General features: G+C 39.6%; 1 protein-coding gene across 3 annotated transcripts; it reads right to left on the bottom strand.

Moving 5' to 3' along the window:
• Window positions 1–532: 532 nt before the first annotated feature.
• Window positions 533–22,971, bottom strand: fsip1 (fibrous sheath interacting protein 1). 3 transcript variants are annotated; one of them, XR_003298639.1, is made up of 11 exons: window positions 22,730–22,971; window positions 22,571–22,628; window positions 22,306–22,475; window positions 22,113–22,194; window positions 21,902–21,976; window positions 21,300–21,436; window positions 20,960–21,079; window positions 18,933–19,094; window positions 8,948–9,100; window positions 5,699–5,850; window positions 2,000–2,092 (listed from the first exon to the last, which is right to left on the bottom strand). XR_003298639.1 is itself a non-coding variant. In XM_026356597.1 (10 exons), the coding sequence occupies exons 1-10, from the start codon at window positions 22,889–22,891 to the stop codon at window positions 1,985–1,987; spliced, it is 1,227 nt and encodes a 408-aa protein (XP_026212382.1). In that variant the 5' UTR covers window positions 22,892–22,971; the 3' UTR covers window positions 533–1,984. The 3 variants fall into 3 exon arrangements, 2 of the variants coding, with proteins under 2 accessions (XP_026212382.1, XP_026212383.1); XM_026356597.1 differs by lacking the exon at window positions 5,699–5,850 and having other exon boundaries at window positions 533–2,092; XM_026356598.1 differs by lacking the exon at window positions 5,699–5,850 and having other exon boundaries at window positions 533–2,092; window positions 18,933–19,091.
• Window positions 22,972–23,032: the final 61 nt, after the last annotated feature.

The following is a 23,032-nucleotide window of genomic DNA, read 5'->3' as shown; positions in this document are numbered from 1 at the left end:
TGTTTTGGTTGGTCTGTGTATTTTTGGGCAAACAAACAGTTAAATAGTAGAAGTAGAATTCATCCTTCCTGATTTTTGGACTTTGTATCTACTTTGATCAAAGTGTTCCCCTTTGAAAAGCAAAGGGAGCCGAGCCACACTGTGTCAACGACTGGAATCCATTAGTTGAGTCTAGTGAAGCCTTGGAAAGGGAGTATCCTTGGGAGTCAACAGCAGGAAAACTCAACATGAAGTATAACCCACTTAAAAAGCACATTCATACAGATGTTATTACACATTACACAGGAATCCCCTTACATGTTCAATCAATGCTCCACGTGAGAGGAAGACATTAGGAATTGTGCACTCTTGATAAATCCACTGTCTTTAAGGAAGTCAACCTGAAGCTATGTGGCTGTGGTCCAGTCTTCCTTTAAATTCCACACATATCAAAACGCCTGACAATAAAACTAAAACAAAAAAATGTAAAATGAAACTTTTAAAATACTTTATACTTAGAATAGTTCTGCAGCTCATTGACTGCTATATCCTGCACCAGCATGTCTGTAAACAGAAATCATTCTGCTAATTTAGGTCTTTCACAGAGCCAGAAAAAAAGCTGTAATCTAAGGCACCAGTGAGGGTTGAGCAAGAAAACCCAGACAGCCTTGGTACGCCGCAGATCTCTTTACATTAGAAGTGACCTCATTCTTACCATCCTGAGCTCAATGTTTTCCATTACCCACAATGAGCAGTATATCTTTCCTACTGAAAAACTAAAGTTGATCGCACACTGTAGGCATGCTGGCATTTATAAAACAGACAAAATGCTATATATTCAAGAAGTGACCACAACAGTATGGATTTAGTATGAACACAAATTTACTAGTTTAGTGAAGTCAGCCTGTAAAATGTTAGTGTGCATTCTGTCAGACCTTTGCTGAGGTATTCGTAACGATTCTCGGGCAGATAATGCTCTAGGTTTCACTGCGAGTAAGCCCCTCGCTGGGGTTTGACCTTGGAGGGTTACCTGGCCGACAGATTTTCATTCCACAGAAATGTGAGATAATATCTGTTGTTTAGACAAGGTCAGAATGTATGGGTAAGGTGAAGACTGAAATGAACAGGCCTGTAGGTATCCAGTGACTTGACAAAGAAAAGGCAGTACCTAATAGCTGAGGTCAACCAGGTTAACCTAGCTGCTCAAATAGTGCAAGTAGGAGCAATGGAAACATATGCACAATGCATATTAACTAATCATAATAGATTACTTTTGTCTTTTAAAAAGTTTTTAAAAGTTTTCAAAATGAAAATTAAGTTTAAATGAAGTCACACTGGGGCCATTTTTAAGGGATCCTCCTAATCTGAGCCAGAATAACCCGAAGAAGCAGGAATGGCAGGAATGCTTGGAGCTGAGCTGGATCTGACTATGACTGTGGAACACACCTCATCCCTTTGTCCTCATTAATAGCCACATTAGACATCTAATTACACATTATTAACACAAATATACTATATTTCATAGAGGAGTGGCTTAAGTCTAATACATGACAGTGATTAGATTTCCACCCACAGACTTGCTGTTATCAGCCTGTTGGTTGTGTGTGCAGCAGAACATTCTGTGGCCTCAGTCCCCGGTTATTAGATTTAATAACAGCAATTTTGTGTTCTCATGTTTGATACTTAGGTTTATACAAAGGGAGCCCTGCTGCTCTGTAACCTAATGTGAAGCCATGAACACAAACAAAAACAAATCAAGACAAAACAAAACAGCTGCATATAATTAAACTTGAAGACAAATTGGGATAAAGACAGTGTATCATCCTCAAATGTTGCAACTTTGAAAAGAAATAAATTGAGATTTAAACTTTTTGAAAAATGCTTACATCCATTATTTCTTTCTCTTACAAGGAATCAGATAGTGACATGCAAGTGACTGCTATGATAAATCTTTTGACAGATGTTGTGATAGCAGGGCTCCAAATGGATGAGCTCAGTAAGAGTCTTATGATGTTGTGTCATACATCTCAAAGTCCTGGCTCCAGCTCTCCGTCAGCTCACATTCATCCAGCAGGCTAAGTAACTCCTCCTCAGTAAGATCTGGTGGCTCATTCTGCAGGGAGACACACAAATATAATGTATGCAGTTCTTTTTTTTTAGTAGTATAGATCAAAAACAAGTTCTCATGTGCACGTGTACATATGCACAAATCAACCATTGTGCCACCACAGATCCACACAGTAGATCCCTCATTGTATCAGGGTCACACGTGTCTTATTACAGAGGTGATGACAGAGCTTCAGTTTCTTAGGCTCTTCCCTGAATATGTTCTGATTACACATATCATTCACTGGGCTTTAAACAAATCCAGATGCTGTGTTATTGCATTAATGCATGACCTGTGAGAACAGAGGTAGTCCATAATAATGAGCTACTTGCTGTAGTCGTCCCCTGTGCCTAGTTGGAAGCTGTCGGGGAAAAAACACTTCCAGTTGGATGTGACTATTGTTTTTCTGCTGATAAGCCAGACTCCTCACCAGCAGCATGCTGGGACTGCATGAGAGTTCAAGAATGAAAGCTGGCCTTTTTAAACACGGTTATGATGGAAAGGTTTCGAACAAGTAATATATATCCATCTCTGTTCATGGAAGAATGATCTGTTATTTGGCATCTGTAAGTGTAATTTCTCATTTCCAGTGATTTGGCTATGTAAACTTGGGTTTCCTAATAAAAAGGTGAAACATGACTAATTAACCTGTGCACGAGGGCTGAGAAACAGTTGCCATCCCTTGGCATGTGAATGCTGTACTCTGTTTAGACAGGTGCGACTCAAGAGCCTGAATGTTGCAATAATATCCACCCATTAGCTTTTGCGACATGCATTAAGTCAAAAATGTGTCTGAGGGTTTAATACAAAGCTTTGTCTTCACTCTCTCAGCTTGTTTCAAGCTGTCATCCCGCACTAGACAGAATGTCCCTGGCTTTAAAAGTAGGTACTTCCTGATCCATTACTCTGCTTCCGAAGTCTTAATTGAAAAGTTTTCTTTTTAAAACATTCGACAACATAAGCATTTATTTTGACACATAATAAATCTCCACTACGTCAGGAAGAAAAAAAAAATCAACTTCAAGTTTTTTTGTTTTTTCATTTCAGTAATTACGACTTACACCTCATGAAAATCTAAAATCTTCAGGAAACGGTTTCATCGCCGGTAACAAGCCACTCCTGAACCAGACACATCAAAAGCATCCACTGTGCTAAGAAGAGAAACAATTGGCCCATAGCTCAGTGGTCCAAAGTCCTCCTCCTCAGATGAAAGTAAATGTTGCATTTCATTTGGAAATCAAGGTCCCAGAGTCTGGAGCAAGAGTGGAGAGGCACAGATTACAAGTTGCTTGAGGTCCAGTGAGAAGTTTCCACGGTTGGTTATGGTTTTGGTCCATGTCATCTGCTGATGTTGGTCCACTCTGTTTTATCAAGTCCAAAGTCAATGCAGCTGCCTACCAGGAGATTTTAAAGGACTCCTTGTTTCTGTCTGCTGACAAGCTTTTCCAGCAGGACTTAGCACGTGCCCACAGTGCCAAAACTACCACTAACTGGTTTGCTGACAATGTTATTACTGTGTTTGATTGGCCATCCCTGAATTACCAGGAGGTGGATGAGAAACACCAGACTTTTTGCTGCTTTTCATGTTTTTAAAAAAAGAAAAGTGGTGGCATAATCTGGGGGCATTAGTACCCTTTATGTACATGTACTCCTCAATCAAGAAACATGAAGCAAGTTGTAAATGTATGAAACTACAGAATGCACTGACCTGGGAGAGGTATTAATATTATTATTATATCTGATTCTCAACAATAAAGTGAACCAAAATGACCATTTTTGACAAATTACTAAATTAACATACCTGTTAATAATGTGTATTCAGAAAGTTTGCACCACAGTGAGAACAATCTCAGGCACTCTGTTGTGAGGCAAACAACATATTAACCCAAGCAGTAGTTTTTCACCTCTTCCCCACATCCCACTAAGTCTTGAGACAAAACCACATTCCCATGTCTCATCTATCCCCTCAAGCTGCTGCTAATACATTGATCATCTGTAGTCCTCATCTTACCAGATCCCAGTTGCTGATAACAAACAATCCTGTCCAAGTTCAAAGTTCTCCTGAATATGATGACCAAAGGTTGTGGCATGTTGGGCCGTGTTACTCACTTATGATGCCTGTAATTATAATCTTCTACCAACAGACAGGAGATCACAAGCACCGTGAACACATTCCAGCATCAGTACCGCCTGCAGCACCTAATGTTTTGTCCTTACATATGCATCAGCAATACCTGTGCACCCAGCAAGCCTGTGCACTTGGCTATTGCCTCTAAATGGCTGAGGACAATATTTTTAGCATGTTGTAGTGAATACAATTTAACATATTTGCACACTTAGCACCTAGGCTTGCTGCCATGTTTCTTCAATGATTTAACTGGAGTAGTTAATTGCTACTATATTTCACAAAAAAGGCAACTGTAACAAAAGAATTCTTATGTAAGTGAGCTTTTAGTGCAACTTAAGATGTAAGGCGCAGACAAATCAGTGATCAGTGATAAGTATTTCAGTGTTTGAAGGGCCATGAACTGGTCAATAAAAATGTCCCACTACCTGGAGGATTAATGGCCAGAAATTCTTTTAACCCATACCAGGCGTGTTGGTGATGGGAATTGAAGTTAGAATTTATACAGAGAGGAGGATAAAAGACATGGAAGAAAGACGCAGGAGATTTCTACTGCTTTAACAAAAGTGGTTGACCTCAGGTGCCCTTATCACTAGGAAGTCCAGGCGTTCCTGTTAGTGACTGATATGTGTTTTCCTGTTTGATTATTGGTCATCTCTCTACAGGGCCAGTTACAATGAAGTTTTACAGTCATTTCACCAACTGCAGCTATCTAATGAAAATACATGATTAATTTGATTGAAGAAGAAGAATAAGAAAGAAGAGTGTTCTGCTGGGTACTGTCCTTTCTTTACCTTATCGTTGACAGAGAAACCATGGTGTGTAAACCAAGTATCATTAACAGACTGATTCCTCAAGGAAACAGGTCACACATAGTCTGACATAAATACATAGAATACAACCTGGAGGGAATGTGAGCTGGGGTTAGACCATAGTGAGACAGGTTATCTTTACTCACTGATGTTGTGTGGTTTTAATAGTAATTATAATATACTATCTTGTTTACGGTCTCATAATTATAGTCAGTGTGTCACAGAAAAGACAAAATAAGAGTTAAATTACTTCTAACAACCTACATACAATACATAGAGTACTGTAAATATGTCTGGTGGTTATTGCCAGACGTCTCATACTGCTCTCTGCATTCTAGCTCTCACACATGCTATCCAGACTTAGCTGGTTGGCCTGTAGCCACATATAGTCAACATACAGAGAGAGCAAGTGTAAGGGAATATCTATCCGTGCCTTTGTGCCATCATTTGTCACTGTCTTTACTCCACCTCTTTGTGAATTTGAATACCACAATAATGTTTTGTTTGCCCTCCAGGCAGAGGAGTCAATATCCTTTCCAAATGCACAATGGCATGGTGGGTGAACTCCCAACCTTTGATAATATATCAAGGTTCTTGGTCACCGTCCTGTATCGGTTTCCCACCTGGAGGTGAATCTGACAAAACCAGAGCTATTCAGCCCTTCAGTTTACTGACCTGCAATGGATCACCACCTCTGTACAGATCACTGTTTGGCTCCACATAAAGTGCAAGGCTGGTTCACCACAACAGCAGGCTGCTCAGCTTTCAAGGCCACTGACTTCAGCCACATACATGAGCTTGATTGGCCACATACCCAGGGCAGCTTTCTGCTGAAACAAGGAGGAATGCCAACTCACAAGACTTTAGGGTGAAGTGTATCTGTGAAATCCTGTTAATTTGTCATGGCTAGATGAAAAATAAACAATGTTTTTGGCACATGTAGAGAATTCATTTTTTGTCAAATCGACTCAGAGAAGCAGCAGACGGGATGAGATTTTTAAAGGCTAAGCGCAAGTCGCCCGGGGTGGGACAAACTAGAAAAGAGGGTGAGAGGCGCTGTGGGCAAGAGAATCCCTTTTTCTCTATGGCTCCTTCTTTTTCTGGCAAATCTGACCAGCCTGCAGTGGAAAAATAGTTGTGAAACAGCTGAGCTGGCAGAAGACTGGTGCTCAACAACACTGATTCAGGCCAATTTTGATGTGCCACAGGCGGGTAGGTAAGTGTGCGCCGAAAAGAGATGCACATGTGCAAGTGCATGTATGGTAAGTCAAAAATGTGGACAGTAAGTGACATAGAGGAATGTGATCTGACGCCAAAAATCAGACCAGGAAGAGAGTGACAACGGATGGACAATGTTGGCCTGATTAGAACAAGACTGTGCAGCTGAAACCATCCTGCCTTACTGTAAATGTTGGGATTGTCCTTCCTTTTGCTGTTGATGTAGGAGTGCAGCCAAGTGAAGTTGGGGAAAACTAGCACCAAAACAAGTATTGCAGATTTGTCCTTAACAATTGAATATAGCTATGTTGAATCCTGCCTTTCACCTCTTTCTGAAAATTAAATATGTGGACTTTATGGTTATTTACTTTATTTATGAAGAAATACACAATTAACAGAAAGCAATAACAGTCATACCCAAAATATCATTTGTAGAGGAAAGGGCAATGTAAATATTGTCAACAGTGAAACTCAAAGGTGAGAGGCTGTTTGGCAAAGAATCAGTTTCACTGGAAGGGGATTGTTTGGATTGAGCGAAACGAGAAGCAGAAATGACGCACAAATTCACACACCTCAGATCTGAGGCCAAGTCAACAAAGCTTTTGTTTAAATAAATCACAGCAAAAATGTAAATCAGGTAGAATGAATGAATCATATTAAAGTAGCGCAGGGAACCTGTAGTCACTGTTATAATAATGTTACACTCCAGCAGCAGGCCAGACTAAACATAGAGCAGCATACTTCCAGGGAAAAACCTTTAATATCCAATTCTTCCTGGTAGTTTATAGATGGATTGCAATGCAGTAGAACATTTTTTATTTCAAACATGTTATTAAAACATGAACAACCAGTTCTTATGTCTTATGCTTTCTTGAATCTAGGGTTCATTTTTCTACTTACTGACTAGTACACAAAATAAGACAACTTCTTGAAAAGGGGCGGCAGACACAGAAGCAAATAGCATTCACACAGAATTTTATAGTTTTGGACTGGAATAATAATAAAAAAAAAAATTCCAGCCTGCTGCTCTCGCTGAATATGGAAAAAACAGTCTTAGTAGGACACAAGTCCTAGTTCCTCTACTAATGTCCTGGTGTAAATATTTCTTTACACCATTACACCTGGGCACAGTTAGTTCTCCCCGAGACCTCGCACATAAACATTTCAGTGCTAAAATGACTGGGTCGTGCACTGGGTTTCATGTTGGTATTTACTTCTGTGAAACTCCTGGGGGTGCTAAACACCACCTTAGCTAAAATCATAACGTTAAGTGTAATAAGTATTAGAGGAACACTTGCATCTACTGTAGAGGCATCTCTTTAACTGCTCTCTCCGCCTAATTTTCATGCTTTTAATCAACTAGAGAAAGTGCGAAATATTTGGTACAAAGGCGCAAAAAGACTACGAAGAGCCAGTTGAGTTAGGGATGCTATACAAATCAACTTAATGAGGATACTGTAGCTGTGTGAAACAGTTTAAGAATGCCCTCCCAGACCAATTCTGCATAAATAAATCTGTCCTCACCTCATTACAATCCTGGTAGAACTGAGATCATACACAGCCACTCTGCAGTTGACAATGCAATTGCCCGCTTGTTTAAGTGGTTTAGTGACAGTACAGGCTATAAAATTCAGCATCTAGCAACACCAGTGAAGATGAGTGGCTTTGATGCTTTGTAACCATAATGAAAGAACAGTTTTCTCAAACGAAGCTTGGTTTAATTAGCAAACAATTTCATTTGTGACCCCTCTAGTAGGCTGGGAATAGGTTTGGGTTGCATGACATGGTACCTTGTTTGATGTAAGGGTGTGGCTGCTACTCAGTGCTTTTATTACCACACTATTTATGAGAGTAGAGAGTATCTTTTATGTTTTAAAATAGGCATATTTACATGTTTTGTTCATATTCATCAGTGTGAGAACTGGTGTGTTGGATATATTAGAGCTTGCATTGCACTGACAGGAGCTCCGTAATGAAACATGCAGTTTGTTGTGCAAGATGAAGAGAAGCTACACATTTGACCAATGAAAAACTCGTTGTCACTGACAAAGTCATTGTTCAAATAGGTCATCAAGTGTTTTCCTTTCTTTGTACGCATAATTTAAAGTCATACATGTCAGAGAAAGCAGAAATCAAGCCTATTCACCTTTGTTCTTGGAACATTCTTGTGTTGTGCCTTTAGCTACAGGGTTTTGGGAAAGAGTGACAACACTTGTAACTCTGCAGAGGATCCTAAAACCAGACATGGTTCAGTGGTTTCCAGGGAACACTAAGGACAAATCTCAGCAAAGAATACGAGCGAGAAATCAAGTGACAAAGGGACATAAGTGGAGTAAAACCATCCTCTGCCTTAGCTCAACCCACAGAGCATGGCCAGAATTTCCTCATTAGTAACATTAAAAAGCAACCAAAATTTTACATAAATCTGTCAGTGAATAATAAACTGCTAAGCTGTTATTGATTCACAGAAAGAGAAGAAAAACAAGGGAAACTAGGGCTGCAGAGATACAAACCTTGCATGAGATTTCATTGTCCCCCTGTGCGAATGAGCTATATTCTTCTAATAATTTGTCACACACATGTCTACGGATAGCAGCTCTAAGTAGTGTTATGCACAACAAAGAGAGCGTGTGGATGGAGGTTTTTGTGTAAATTTGAACTAGATTTGAATGTGTGTGTGAACGAGTGTAGCTGCTTTGAACTCACAGTCATCTCCTGGCCCTGGCCCAGGATCTCCAGCTGCTGTTGGATCTCTTGGAGCCGCCTCTCTTGCCCTCTCCTCTCCTTTATATCCTGCAGGGCTTTCTCTCCTGGCTGGGCGTCCCAATCGTACTTCCAGGCAACGTTTGAGCCATGGCCCTGATACACAACAGACATGTTCTCACAGAACGCAAACAAGTCATCATCTCACATGTGGATTTGCTTGGGTGCTAAAGGTGCACTCACAGTTCATGGCTGTGTCTATTGAGCACTGACATCGAGCGTTTAAAAGGGGTACTGCAGTCCACATTCTAAATTTTTAATCCTGCCCAGATTCAAAACACATTTAGCATTTAACAGATTTATTTCTGACAACCTCCTCATTGTAGACAATGATCTCTGTTATGAACTAATTAAGTAAGTAAACGGTATCATGAAGCTTTTAGCACTATTATAATGGCACTAGCCAGCACCAGTCGGGATCACACCGTCTATGTATCAACATAAATCACACAGTTATACTATCCACGTGCACAGGGTTGGTGAGATAAACCATATGCTGTATCCAAAGCAAACTCTGAAAATGGGTCAGGAGGAAACAGGAGAGTCATGCCTGGAGAACAATCAGTGGAGCTGATAAGGGAGAGGCTTGTCTTTCTGGCCACAGGATAGATCTGTTCTACTGGTAACAATATGATCCAAGGTGAAGTCATTATATTCAAATGACCCATATTTAGATGTCAGGATCATCCCAGATGTTTAAAGCTGTCGTGTACTGGAATCAACGTGAGAAGCTACGTCACACTGAAGGATTAAGCATTGCAGTTATACTGTGATGAACAGTAGGTGCTGAAGAGCTAACATAATTCAAACCAAATCTCAAAGGATAAGTCAAACTGGTAATATGCTGTCTCACACCACCCACCATTCACATCTTTATAAGTTAGAAAAACATTGCAAAATGAACAATCCTGTAAACTGACCAGTAACTGACCTGTGGCGGGGCACATACGCATTTAAAAACACACAGTTGCTCCATAACAGGAGCAACTAGGTCAATAAATTGTTGGGTCTGAGATGAGGTTGCCAACCACAGAACTGTTTGGACTATCAGTCCAACACCATGTGGTTGAAAGCTCCATCTCTCTTGGTTAGAGTTGATGCCAGGTAGGCATGTCTATGATTTAATAATGTTGAAATTGCTGGATATTTCATGAAATGTCAACATCTCAATAGGGACTTGCATACAGGCAAATGGAGGGTTACTGGAGACAGCAGGGCCCAGGAGACATTATGGACTTAAACACATAGTTAGTAAATATGTTGTGACACATTAATGACGGATTGTAATCTTAGTTAAGCCGAGGGGAGTTCGGTATTTTGAGAAGAAGAATGAATGCTTCTGTCTTGGTAATAAGCAAAACAGATATCAGGCTGTCTCCTCGGCTAACGCTGCTTTCACACAGATTTTTAGGCAACTGGATGATATCAGCATGACAGTTTGATATTTAAATCTTGGCAAGAAGCATTTAAGTTTTTTCCAAAGCGCGTGTGGCCTCACCTAGCAGTGCCCTCTGTATCCCTATAGAGAAATAATGACAGCTTCTATCTGGAGCCTCTTTGAAGTGGTCATTACTATAGCTCCTCAGTAAAGACTCACTCATCCAGACTACAACAGCCAGGACCACAACGTGATCGGGGCCTGTCTCTGTCGTGCACCAGAGTGAGAAACACAGCATTCCAACCAGGAAAAATAAAAATTAAAGTCTAGCTTTACCACCATCCTTACACCACTAAATGCATGTTTCCAAAAAAGTCCAAATTTTGGGGAGACACAGTTTATTTAATTTGGAAACGACGCCTGCCCTACTTTTGAAGAACTATATACTGCAAACGTCACTAAACTTTGGATGAATTTGTATGTGCTGTACGTTATATATTTTCTTACCAGTTCCCTCTGGATAAATTATCACTATAAATGCTGAATAACCCTAATCTGACCCTGACTATGGCAAAAACACACAATCACACTTTCTTAACATTCAGCTTCTTGTTATTGCTGTGTGTGTTGGACCTGGAGCTTCTGCTAAAGTAATAATCTTATAACGGCTTTGTTAGAACATCAAGCAAATCTACAGGTCTCACGCAAAAACCCAGGATTAACACTTCTATTTACTCACATTAAATCTAAACAAGACTAAGAATTAGCCGCTTTGTGAAGCTGCCGAAAATTGCTTTTAAACTAACTTCTATTACATACTAGTGTTACATTGATAGTTCTGTCAACTAAAATATCTTTAACTTCTTTGTTGACAAGGTTCTACAATTGATTAAGGAGTAATAATAACTATTTCCAAGGCACCGGTGGGACTAAACAGTCTTTGTTCTTATGTCAGTAAAAATGGCAGCCATGATTCACTTCTTGGAAGGAATAATGTTTCTTGACCTTAATAGACCAGTCATTTTTCTACGACATGAGTCTACAATATTTGTCCTGCTCCTCTTGGAATGATAACTTTCACAGAATATGCGCTTAGACTGACTTCCAAACAGAGCATGGATTCTGCTTATCGGAACATCAGTAAAGTTATGGTAATTGGCTCTCCTCTGAGCAGCCACTTGACTTTCTGCTGAAGATCTCCAATAATCAAATGTGGGTCACTAGGCTGCTGGAAGACCACAAATATCTGGGCTTTGTTGCCTTAATTAGAAAAACATGTCAAAAATAATTAGCTTTTTAGACAGAAGTATGTCAGCCAATTGATGAAGTATCAAATGAGTATCTTGGGAGCTTATGTTGCATTTGTATGTCAAGAGTTGATAGAAAGTGCACAAATGAAAATGCAGGGTATTGTGCTGAATGCCAAATACATGTTAAATGAAAAACAAATGTTATTAAAATAGAGACAAAGGTTATTTCTGCATGACATGACAATTCCAGGGAAGCTGCCCTTGTTGTTTTTGACTTATTGTTATTATTATTATTATTGATATTATTCCACAGTATGAAAAAAAAAAAAATCTGCTACAAGCAAAAACAGTTTGGAGTACATTATATAACTTCTATACATCTCAGATACCTTCATTCAAGCGTGCACTTCAAATTCATTAACTGATTATGTGTAGCCTGTCATCAATTTTATGATTTCAGATAGACGCTTACATTCCATGCGGAGACTGTCATGGCGTTTGAGAGTGAAACAGCTGCAGCAGTTGATGGATGTTTTGCTGGTGTCCAAAGTGACGAAATGGGAAAACTAGCGTGGATTATTTTATGTCTAACATTTCACTTCAAATTAATTTTAAGCAAATTTTGGATGCGTAACACTAAGTAATACGGAGTGTGTTATATCTTGATGTTCCCATTAAAGGAACATATAATTGCATCTCATCAGTCACATTGGTTTTGTCAGACAGTGGAGGAAGCCACGGAGATTGGCAGCCTGGAGAGTCTCCTTCGCTCCAGTGTGCATTTCATCTGTGGTGTGATTTGCTAAATTTAACAACTGGATGTATTCTTAAATAGACTTCACGAAAAACAACACAAATGATTAGGTTAATAGGCAAAGCTAATGTTTGAGCCAGTGATAACCTTGTTCACACACCCAAGACATGCAAAACAAGATCAGCATGTTCTGAGGATTCAAATCCAAATATGTGTCAACAGCAAATTCATAAAAACTACTACAAACTCAAAACAAATTAATTTGTAACATGTGGCCCTTTCAACCAAGTTGAAAGGGCCACAGTAGTATGTGGGACATAAGCACCCATGAGAGACACGCACACAAATTTACTGAAATTCGGGGAAGCTTGTCCAACACAGTGGAAACACGGTAATCAGTGTTTTAGGTAAGTGGTAGTTGTGAGAGTTAATGTGTTGTTTTATATGAAATGTGAATATTTTACTGTATTATTGGTTGTATAGTACCATAAAAGTCCCGAGCTGTTTCTCAGTTTGGCACAGACCTGTGGCTGTCTGGTTTATGTGCATTTCTGGAAGACTGTTTATTGACAAATGTGTAACTTAGAGCATGTGACATGAATGTATCAGTGTATCTGTGTGATGTTGTGTATCTAAATGTTTCTTTTACCTTTTAATTCTAATCAAGCAACATTTTTTATCCACTAGACTGTAATAGTATTAAGAGATCTCCTGGGTTAGTTTAATCTGTTTTATGTATTTAAATAACCATGGTTGGATCATCTGCTGATTGAAAATAGCACAAAAACAGATAGTTTTGCTTCTTTTATACAAAGTAAGACAATGTCAAACCACATTCCTCACTTAGTGCAACAGCATGGCTCCGTAGCAATGCAGTTGAGGTGCTAAACTGGCCTGCCTGGAGCCCATGCCTCTAACCCCAAGAAATATTTTATGGATTAAGAAGAAAAGAATGCGGCAAAGGAGACCCACAACTGGCTGGTGAGCAGCTGAAATGCTGCATCAAACAAGAGTGAGGAAAAAGAATGAAATGCATTTCAACTTTTTTGCAAATGGGATTATAATGCAATCAGATACAATCGCTCTAGTTGCTGCCTGTAAAAAACAATAACTTTGGCATTGTGACTACAAAAAGTCAACAATATAAACTTCACAAACAACAGCTATTGTTTTAGGTTTGCATTAGATTATAAAGCTGGGCCTTATTATTGTTAAATCAGTGTAACTAATGACTTAAATTAATTCCTACTGACTGGCAACTATGCTTGCACACAATATGTGCTGTTAATGATATACAGTGCAACGGGACAGTGCTGTTATGATGAGAGACAGCCAGTCATGCTGACTCACTCAGATTTGACCGGTGCTGTCCAGAATAACACAGTCTTTTCTCTCACTCACTCTCTCTGCAGATCTAAAGTGTAGGAGCTCTGGCTGTGCCACGTGGACACAGGCTACCTGCCAAGGCCTGTCCACATGTCTTGCCATGAGCACTCCCTGTGAGAGCTGGGGAGGGAGCTATTCGGATGCTGTGGCTGAGAGTGTCTTGACTTCTTTCTCTCTCTCTCTTTCTCATTTTCTGTCTCTCAGACTGACATTTTGCCCAGCTATAACCCCTAATTATCTGCCAAGTTCCGAAGCACGAAGTGTTGCAACACGAATGTCAGTGTGTTATACACCTACCTGCACGCTGACACTGGGAAAGCAATTTAATGCAAACAAGTGCTTTTGATTAAACACCACTCTTCTTGGTCAAAACACATGGTGTTTAAGACACAATAACCTTTTATGCTTCCTCATCCTCAATGAAACGTAGACCACTGATTTATCTGATGCTGCTCTGTGAAAGACAATATCAGGTTTGTATTACACTGTCTTAAAAAAGTCCCAGATGTGATATTTGTTTTTGTCCAAGTTGTCTTTTCCTCCTCAAGAGTTCATCCGTATTTTGGATCCCTGGCAGATAACTTGATGATTACTTAACATTCCTGAAGGATTAGAAGATTCACTTGCGGGTCATCTGGACTCTGCTATTTTTTTTTTTATATAACTGAGGGTGGTCTGGATAATCAATTTTGCACAAATCAAAACACCCTGGTACATCCTACATTCAAATTGCCATGTTGAGCGCGATATTGAGTTGAAATATGTTCAACACCTGTGTTTTCTTAGTATCTCGGCATTATCCAAAGGTGTTTGATCTGTTTTAATTTCTTTACTATTTGGCTTGTGGAAGAAAACCTTGTCTTTATGATCCACTCAACAGTCTTTTACTGTGTTTAAGATAGACTCATAGGATCATCTCCACCCAACATCATTTTGCTGGTATAAGATAATTTTCATGTTTGCCAAATAATGACGCAGACAAAATAAAATTGAACCTAAGACTTGAGAAGAGGACCATGGTAAATATTTATCAAAAGCATCTGGGGTAAAAACACTTCCAAGCATCTCTTTGCACTTCTTGTTCCTCAGTGAAACACACTGCACATTGACACGCAAAATATCTGCCCTAGATCGCAGCTGCTGCTGTCTTCTCTAATGATATGCTGTAAAATTTATACAATTTATACAATTAGTAATAATAAGCTTAAATGTAGATTCAAAAAGAAGGTGTGGTACATTTTTGCAATAATTCAAGGATTTTTTTTTTACTGCTGGATTGTTTGTGAATGTTGATACACTCCAGCCAAAATTGAGCAACTGTGTACATGGGAGCACATCTGTTTGTTTACTGACAATCTTTAGGAAACAAACTCTTAAAGACCTAGTATCAGTGTCAAACTTTCACGTATGCATATAAGTTTCTGTGTTAGTTAGCTAGTTGGTGATGTCCTGAGAAAATGTTTTGTGATCTCCCATGTGTCTAATCTTTGTGCTACGCTAAGCTAACCAGCTGTTCGGGCTTGTTCCATATTTACCTATAAAGACAGGACAGTGATATTGATCTAAATACTGAGGAAAAAGGGAATAAGCATTTTTCCTAAAATGCCAAACTGCTCTCTTTAAATACGATGACTATGTAGTTTAATATAAAGGGGAAAAAAACACTAATCCAAGTCCTGCTGTGGATAACACAAGTGGGAGAGGCGTTTATAAGAAGACAATAAACTGGGTGTCATGGTGAATTACAGGGTGGGGAAGGGAGTGGAGTCTGTTCTTTTTAGCCAAGTTAACCTTGTGAAAAACACCAACAGCGTGTCACGTGACAATTTTGACATCTCAATTCTCACAATGCTGCTATTCAATCGTACTGCTTTACAATAGGCTGCAAACATGCAACTTTCTCTCTATCTCTATTAAAGATGCAAGCCTAAAAATACATTGCATTTCTATTTACTTTCTATTTCTCATTGTAATTTGAAGCCGTGCATGCTACCTGTTTCACATTTCCGTTCTGAATTTATCAGCTTCTATAATGGCTTTATGTTATGCATGCAACTACATTTGAAATATAATTAGAACTAACCTACATATTAGATTCGTATAACATGACCATAGCTTTTCCACAGCTGTTTAATTATATGACTGGACTAAATAAGATACATTTGCAAACTGCCCGCAGGCCACATTGTGTTGGTCAAAAGGGCGTTTCCTGCACAAAACTCTGCTTTCCCACTTAACATTTGCTAGAGTTAAAATCATGGGTGCTCATCAGCAACCACACAGTGTGACTAAATGACCCCATAGCCTTACATCAAAATAAAGCCAACCAAGACACAGCGAAAACACAGTTGGAGTTTTCTTGTACACTCACAAGAAGCTGAAGCCCTGCTGATTAGGGAAGGGATCTGATGCAGTCACATGCACCAGGACGACGACTTAAAGCCACAAAATCATTCATTATTTTTCATTGTAACCAATGACCACAATTGAGAGAATGACATATGTAATTTTAATCTGTAACACACACTCACAAACACTTACACACCCACGTCACCAAACACCCAACACCAGCAAATAATCATGACAGAATCCCCTCTTCTGGCATCAAACTGTGGGTGGTGCAGGCATTACCACACAGTGGTGCCGTAGGAGGGGCATACTGTACATTAGTCCTACAAGTCAACAGATGTTTTTAATGACAGTAAGGCTATTTCAGCTGAAGTCTGAGAACGGAGGAGAAAAATGAACAATGCAAAAGGAGAAATGCTGTCATAAGCATTATCTCAACAGTGTCCAAGTAAAACAGTGTTCAAGGTTGTGTTTTGTTTCTGTTCAATCCAGATCGTTAAAGTAGGCTTTGTAGCTACTGTACCTGATCTTTTTCCTATCATCAAAAATCATAAAAAACAATCCTTTTTCCTATCAAAACTTTCACCATGACTCACCGTGTGGCCATGTGATGAGTGATACTGTGCTACCACAAAAACTAAACCTGTGGTTTATGGCTTTTTGTCACGGATTTTTCTCAGGCAGCACAATACAATATGCACCTGCCACTGCATTGCCTTATGGAAAGAGATAAAAACCAGAATGACTGACACACCAGTGCACCGACATGTGCTTTATCGCTGAAGATGCAGCTCTAAATCCTTTGTCTAAGACATTTTCACCTGAATCGCCAGTACAAAAATGTGCAATGTGCACTTTTGTACATAAATGTATTGCTACAAGATTAGTGGGCTATTAGTCTATGAAGTAAGTCCTACTGCATGTTATTTAATATCTCCAAATGAAAGAGGAAGCCTTGTTCTTTTTCTGGCACTGCCCTACCTCCACCAGGGTTATAATTAAGTTCTGATGGGGGACCGTTTTATGCCAGGCCTCACAGAGTCTATCCACCCTCAAAAGTGACAGACTCAGAGAGAGGCGATTGCACAGAAACGCACAGGCTGCGCTTCCTTTAGAATATCAATCACGACTTATTGGGAAAGAATGCCGACAAGTTCTGAAGTCACCGATTCAAGCCCTGACTGATTCTTTATGAGCGAGTGCTCACAGGGGAGAGGTGAATTACTCTGTCTTCCATGTAAACGAGGAAATGCAGCCCATGATTTAATATCACTGGGAAAAACAGTTTCAGTGGTGTTGAAAGACAGATACAAGGATCTGTTGTGTGTATATTTGAGATTGCTCTGTCGTCAGGCCAACAAGCAGGTTCAAAGGTCCTAATTGCACGACTCAGGAACTCCATCTGGTCCAAGGTACTGCTGGGAAGAAAGGTAACCACAAAACTAAAGCCTATTTTCTTTTATGACCACTTTTAAGGCTTGTGGTAGCTGACACAGAATGAGTGACTGAAGGGGGTTTACTGTGTCTGCATTCTATCTTTAATATATGCCACAACAGCAAATAGAGATTAAGCTGGAGTAATGAAATGGCTACCTTTAAATTCCGGCAGGTGGGGTGTTGACCAACCTTTCCCTTTCTATGTATTATGTTGTATGAGAATGTGAATCAGACTCGAAAGACAACAATATGGTGTCATAACTGATATAATTGGGGGGAAAAAAGCATCTTCTTCCCCAAACATATGAGGAGATGATGTGTGGACAATGGGGAATATTACTTAATAGGACAAGTTGATTACAGGGTGGGATGAGAGGGAAAGTAGGTTATAGTAACACACAGCTGTTCAGTAATATTGACATTTTGTGCTATTGGGCATAAGTCCACTCCAGCTCACGTGGGGAAAATCTTTCTTCAGCCACAATTACTGAACAAAGAGAGTGTTGTACTCAATCATCCATAACATCAGTTCAGCAATTACAACTACTTTAAACATTTGTTCATAAAATTTGGGGATTTCAAGCTGCAGTAAGTCATGTGTTTATTTAAACACTCTCCATAGTTCAGCTATTGATCATGTGCACATCTGGTTGAGATCAATCAATTCTGAAACAAAGCTTGTGAGATTTAGCTCGCCACATTTTTGCTAATCACCCCTTCACAATACAACTGCCCTCTGCAGTGTGTCCTACCTCTGGGTTTGCAACTAATCACTGTGTACTTATACCACTTGTACCTTGTTCCCTTACATTTACAGTGTGAAAGTGAGTTATGCCAGCAATAAAAATATTTTATAGACATTATGACAGAGAGAAATATTATGACAGAGATTATGCCCCATTTTAGCACTAGGATTCAAACACTGCAGTTTTTCCTTGTCTGTAACCAGTGGTGATAATAGAAAACGGCACCCTTGGGAGATTACAGAAACTTCATTCTTCTCTGACAGACAATACACGTGATGAGCATGCCATCTGGCCTTTAAAAAGGAGTGAAATAAGGTTCTATGATTGCTCATGTCTAGGGGACGGCCAAAACCATGGATTTAGGTCGGCAACATGTTTTACAGGTTTTACAGTTGGTTGTAATACTGTGGTGGACAGGGTCAACATGAGAAATATGTCATCCTGGCCATAATCAACAGGTGTCACACAGTGCATTGCAGTATACGATTGCAATATATAGGGATGCACAAACTTAGACTGGTCAAAGTGCTCATGCTGAACCCCTCCACCTGATTTGTGTACCCGTTCTGTAGGTTGTCTACTATGTAATATGGTAGTGAACTATGGTGTAGTGTTGTTGAGTACATACCCTGGATATATTAAAGTTCGTGTAGGAGCTTTGTGCTGAGAGAAAGTCTTCGGCAGGAAGAAGAACTCGCATTTTGGTGTCAATGTCAATCAGCTGCTCCAGGTCAGTGGGCTCTGGGGTGTAACCATGGGCTGTCAGCACTGACACAGCCCACATTTCCTGCTGGAACAAACACATCACTGAAATAAGTCACAACCCTTCTTTTGTAGCAACATACAATAAAAAGGGAACTGATTATCTATCTATAGCTTACTTAACATCGTTGTAACACAGACATTAAACAGAGGGACGATGTCTGACTCTAGCACCTGGTATTTTTTACTGGATGGCGAACAAGCTGTTGATCACTACTCTCCACACAGCATATGGACCATATGGTCAAATTACAAAATGTTAACAATTGCTTCTGCCTCTCAGTGAGAGTCTCATTATATCCCATAGGAAAATGTGAGCAGTTGCTGAGCTCATCTCAGGTCAGTGGTGACATAAGATCTTGCAATAAAATTATAATGTACAAAAAAAAAAAACTGCACGTTTTGTGTTTCTTTTTCTACATATCTGTTCACTATTGCATGGGTTTAGTTTTGCAGAACACCTTGATTCAGTGTTCAGGTGGACTTCCTTTGTATTTGTCCTGTGTATTCAGTGGCATGTCTTTTGACCATTGCATGAAAATGTACATTGTTAACAGACATAAAATTAAAATGTTGACAGAATGACAGAACTCGAATAAAAACAGGTGGTGTTGTTTAGAGCATTCCTATGTTCTATGATTACTGACTGCTGCTGCCTCTTGACTGTGGACTGTGGAGCTTGTTAGGACGAGAGTCAGTGGCATCCAAAAAAGTGTGCGAGGCAAACAGTGAGCAGCAACTGGTGGTTGATTTGTCCTGAGGGATTCTGCAAGGGACTGGGTAAAGTCCTCAGAATGAAAATATGCATTACTGCCAACGTCTTGGTGATATAAATAATGTGCTTGATTGATTACAGCCATTCAAATTAGCATGCCACGCAGTAACGGGAAGTCTTCATCCAGCCAATAGAAAAATCCCAGAGCATCTGCACTCCCCTCAGTTTGGCATCTACCACAACAATTACTACAGTATTGTTCTAAAAGTAAAGGCAAACCTCATAAATAGAACAGCAAGGCATAAAAGAAACCCCTGGCAGGCTGTCCTGTGGATGCAGAGCTGTTGTGGTCATGTTAAATCGAACCATATGCAAAAGGTAAGTATGTTCCTTCTTGCATCCCAAAAGCCTTCATCTTATTTGACTTCAAACTTGTCTCTCAGCTGCCAAAGGGGCAATGTAAGCAAATTAAAAGTGAAAATAAAAATATTGTAAAGTCAGGATGGTGGAGGTGAAGTGTGACACGGGATCTCACGTGAATCATCACAGGGAAACAACACACCACTGTTTCAGCTTAGAGCAGTAGCTTATACGGTTATATGAAAGCTAGTGACTTCTTTATTTCACTCCACAGAGGGGATTGGTATGAAAATGTTATTAGAAAATGAATCTATAACATGTGTCATTCCATTTGATCTGCATGTGGCACTGCACATCTGGTTCATAGTCTGAACTGCTTTGATGAGTCAGAATCTTCGGTCCAGGCTGTCAGCTGCCAAGGAGTCATCAAAACATGGATATGTGACCAGTGTTACTCTGCGTCCTAATTTGTGTGCCAAAGTATGACCGAGTTATTTAAGAATGTGTTTAATAATGTAATGACACGCATTGTAAGAAATAAGCATTCAAAATAAACAATAAAATTTATATTTCTTTTACTTCATTAAAAGCTTTGGCTACTTGCTGAAACCAGTATTTGTATCAAATCCTTTTACCCTGTGTTTAAAATGTAATAAATATAAGTCCAAATCATTAAAATGTCAGTAGCAGAAATGTATTGGATTGTCTGCAACAGCTCCCTATAAGGCCTCTAGACACAAGGGGGAACTGTTAAGGACGCTAAAAAAGAGACTCATCCTACAGCATATGTTGATTGTTATGGCTTCATGTCGGCCTACCTCGATGTCTCCGCCTCTGGCACTGTCCTCTTCCTCTTCTTCTATTTCTCGTAGAAGCATGGACAGACGCTCTTTCTCTGACTGGGTCAAAAGCACTGGGCCCTCCTTACCACCTACTAGCTATTATTTTACACAACATTTGGAAAAAGGAGAATAGGAAAATCATTATTTGCATAACGTTTCTATTGTTTCAAATGATGAGCTCGTAGGTTTGAAATATAGTCTCCTCTTGAACTACAGGCAAATATTTTTCTCACTGGGAAAAACAGTCGAGGGACTTGAGCTAAGTCATGTGATATATCCCAGCACTGGATTTGGCCTGACATGAACTTTGACATACCTCAATGTTTCTCTTGACAAAGTCCTGTTTTTTCTTGCCTTTGGAAGTGCCACAGTGTCTGGCTTGAAATTGTTCTTCCCCAGCCTCTTCATAACGTACTTCAAACGATTCTGTTGAGCTGTCTGGCCTCTTTACACCTATTAGGAAAGCCACTCTTTAATGTCCAGAAGTTAAATAAGTAAATAAAAACATTAACATCACCACTAACATCAATTAATCAAACCTTTCAGAAATTACAGAGTTTCACAAAATAACATTTTGCATAATATGCAGGGTAGCATAATGGGTGTGTAAACCATGTTTGCTTTCTATGCAACTGCCTAGGTATCTCTGATGAGAGCAATGTATTGAATTACTCCTGAGCTTATGTTTTTTCGGTGGGGAAAGGCAATTTTTCCTTAAGGAGTCAATATTACTTCTGGAAAACTGATGTATCTGCTGCATTTCAGAGTGCTCCATATAACAGTTTACAATGACTTGGAAAAACAACAGTTCACCTACTTCCCTGAGTATATGGCACCATCAAGTGTACAATCTAGGCAGCACAACTGAGAGGTCCGACTTGAACACATGATAGAAACGTAGGCATGTGCATTACTCACTTTGTTGGCTTTCTTTGTCACAATCAGGAACCTGAGTTGGAAACACAGACACAACGTTGTCCTGCTCTTCTGTCTCTTTAAGATGAAACATGTTTTTATTTTAGATATTTCACACTTTTAAAGGTACATACTGGTCGGCCACAACATTAAGATCAACTGGTGATGTTAACATAGGGTTAATATTTGTTAAAGAAATGTTAACCACGCTTACCAGTGGGTGCTTCCAGAGCCAAAAACAATCTTGTGTTCAGAGCTTCATGAGCACATTCTGCGTGACCTTGGGGCTTATTTTGCTGCAGAATTAGTGAACAACATCATATGTTTTTAGGTGATAAAAGTCTAGTCTCTTGAGATTGTTGAGTCAGAGGGTGATGTATGGAGAGTAATACAAAAGCGGATTCTACCAGGAAATCTTGCCAAAGTTTTGCTTGAATTTCTTTCCTTTGGCGCTTGGTTTCTTTTTCTCTGGAAATCTTTGCAGACAGTATTTCATCAAGTCGTCTCATTTCCTCGATGGCTTTCTGTAGTTTTGAATCCTCACCTTCTTCATCAGTAACATCAATGTGACAATCACCTAAATGTATATTTTGGTACAGTTGACAATATTATTAATTAAGAGTGCACCATTTCATAGGCTAAATGAGTATGACTCAAAACAAATCAGCCTACCTCTGTCAGGATCTCTGGCTGAGGGGTTGTGTGTAGTCTCTGCAGGGCTGCTTTGGATCTACAGGGAATATTTTTCACAGATATTGTGAACTATCAAGTTAATAAATATATATAATGATTCAGTTTTTTTAATGCCAGCGGTCGTATTTGCGCAATTACCTGAATATCAGCGGCATCGTTGGTCAGAACAACCAGAGAGAAAGGAGCTGTAGGACAAATTCTGTCACTATGAGGCAGAGACACGCTAGCCACACGGCTACCTGTGTGCTCACTCGATGCAGGCCGAGAAATGTCGTCCAAACTACCCCTGATGATTTCCATGGTGTGGTTTTCTCAAGATACATTCAAAAGGAAAACAGCGTATGTAAAGCCAAGCATCGACAGAAACTGTACCTTCTTGCTGCAAGTTTGGTAACTATGGACGCAAACTCTCCCGGATGTTGTAACTATGGACATTTGTCG

The sequence above is a fragment of the Anabas testudineus genome, chromosome 12 (assembly GCF_900324465.2).
Source record: "Anabas testudineus chromosome 12, fAnaTes1.2, whole genome shotgun sequence".
In the NCBI taxonomy this organism is placed as follows: domain Eukaryota; kingdom Metazoa; phylum Chordata; class Actinopteri; order Anabantiformes; family Anabantidae; genus Anabas; species Anabas testudineus.
Note: the sequence above shows the minus strand (reverse complement) of the source record. Positions and strands in the feature narration are given on the sequence as shown.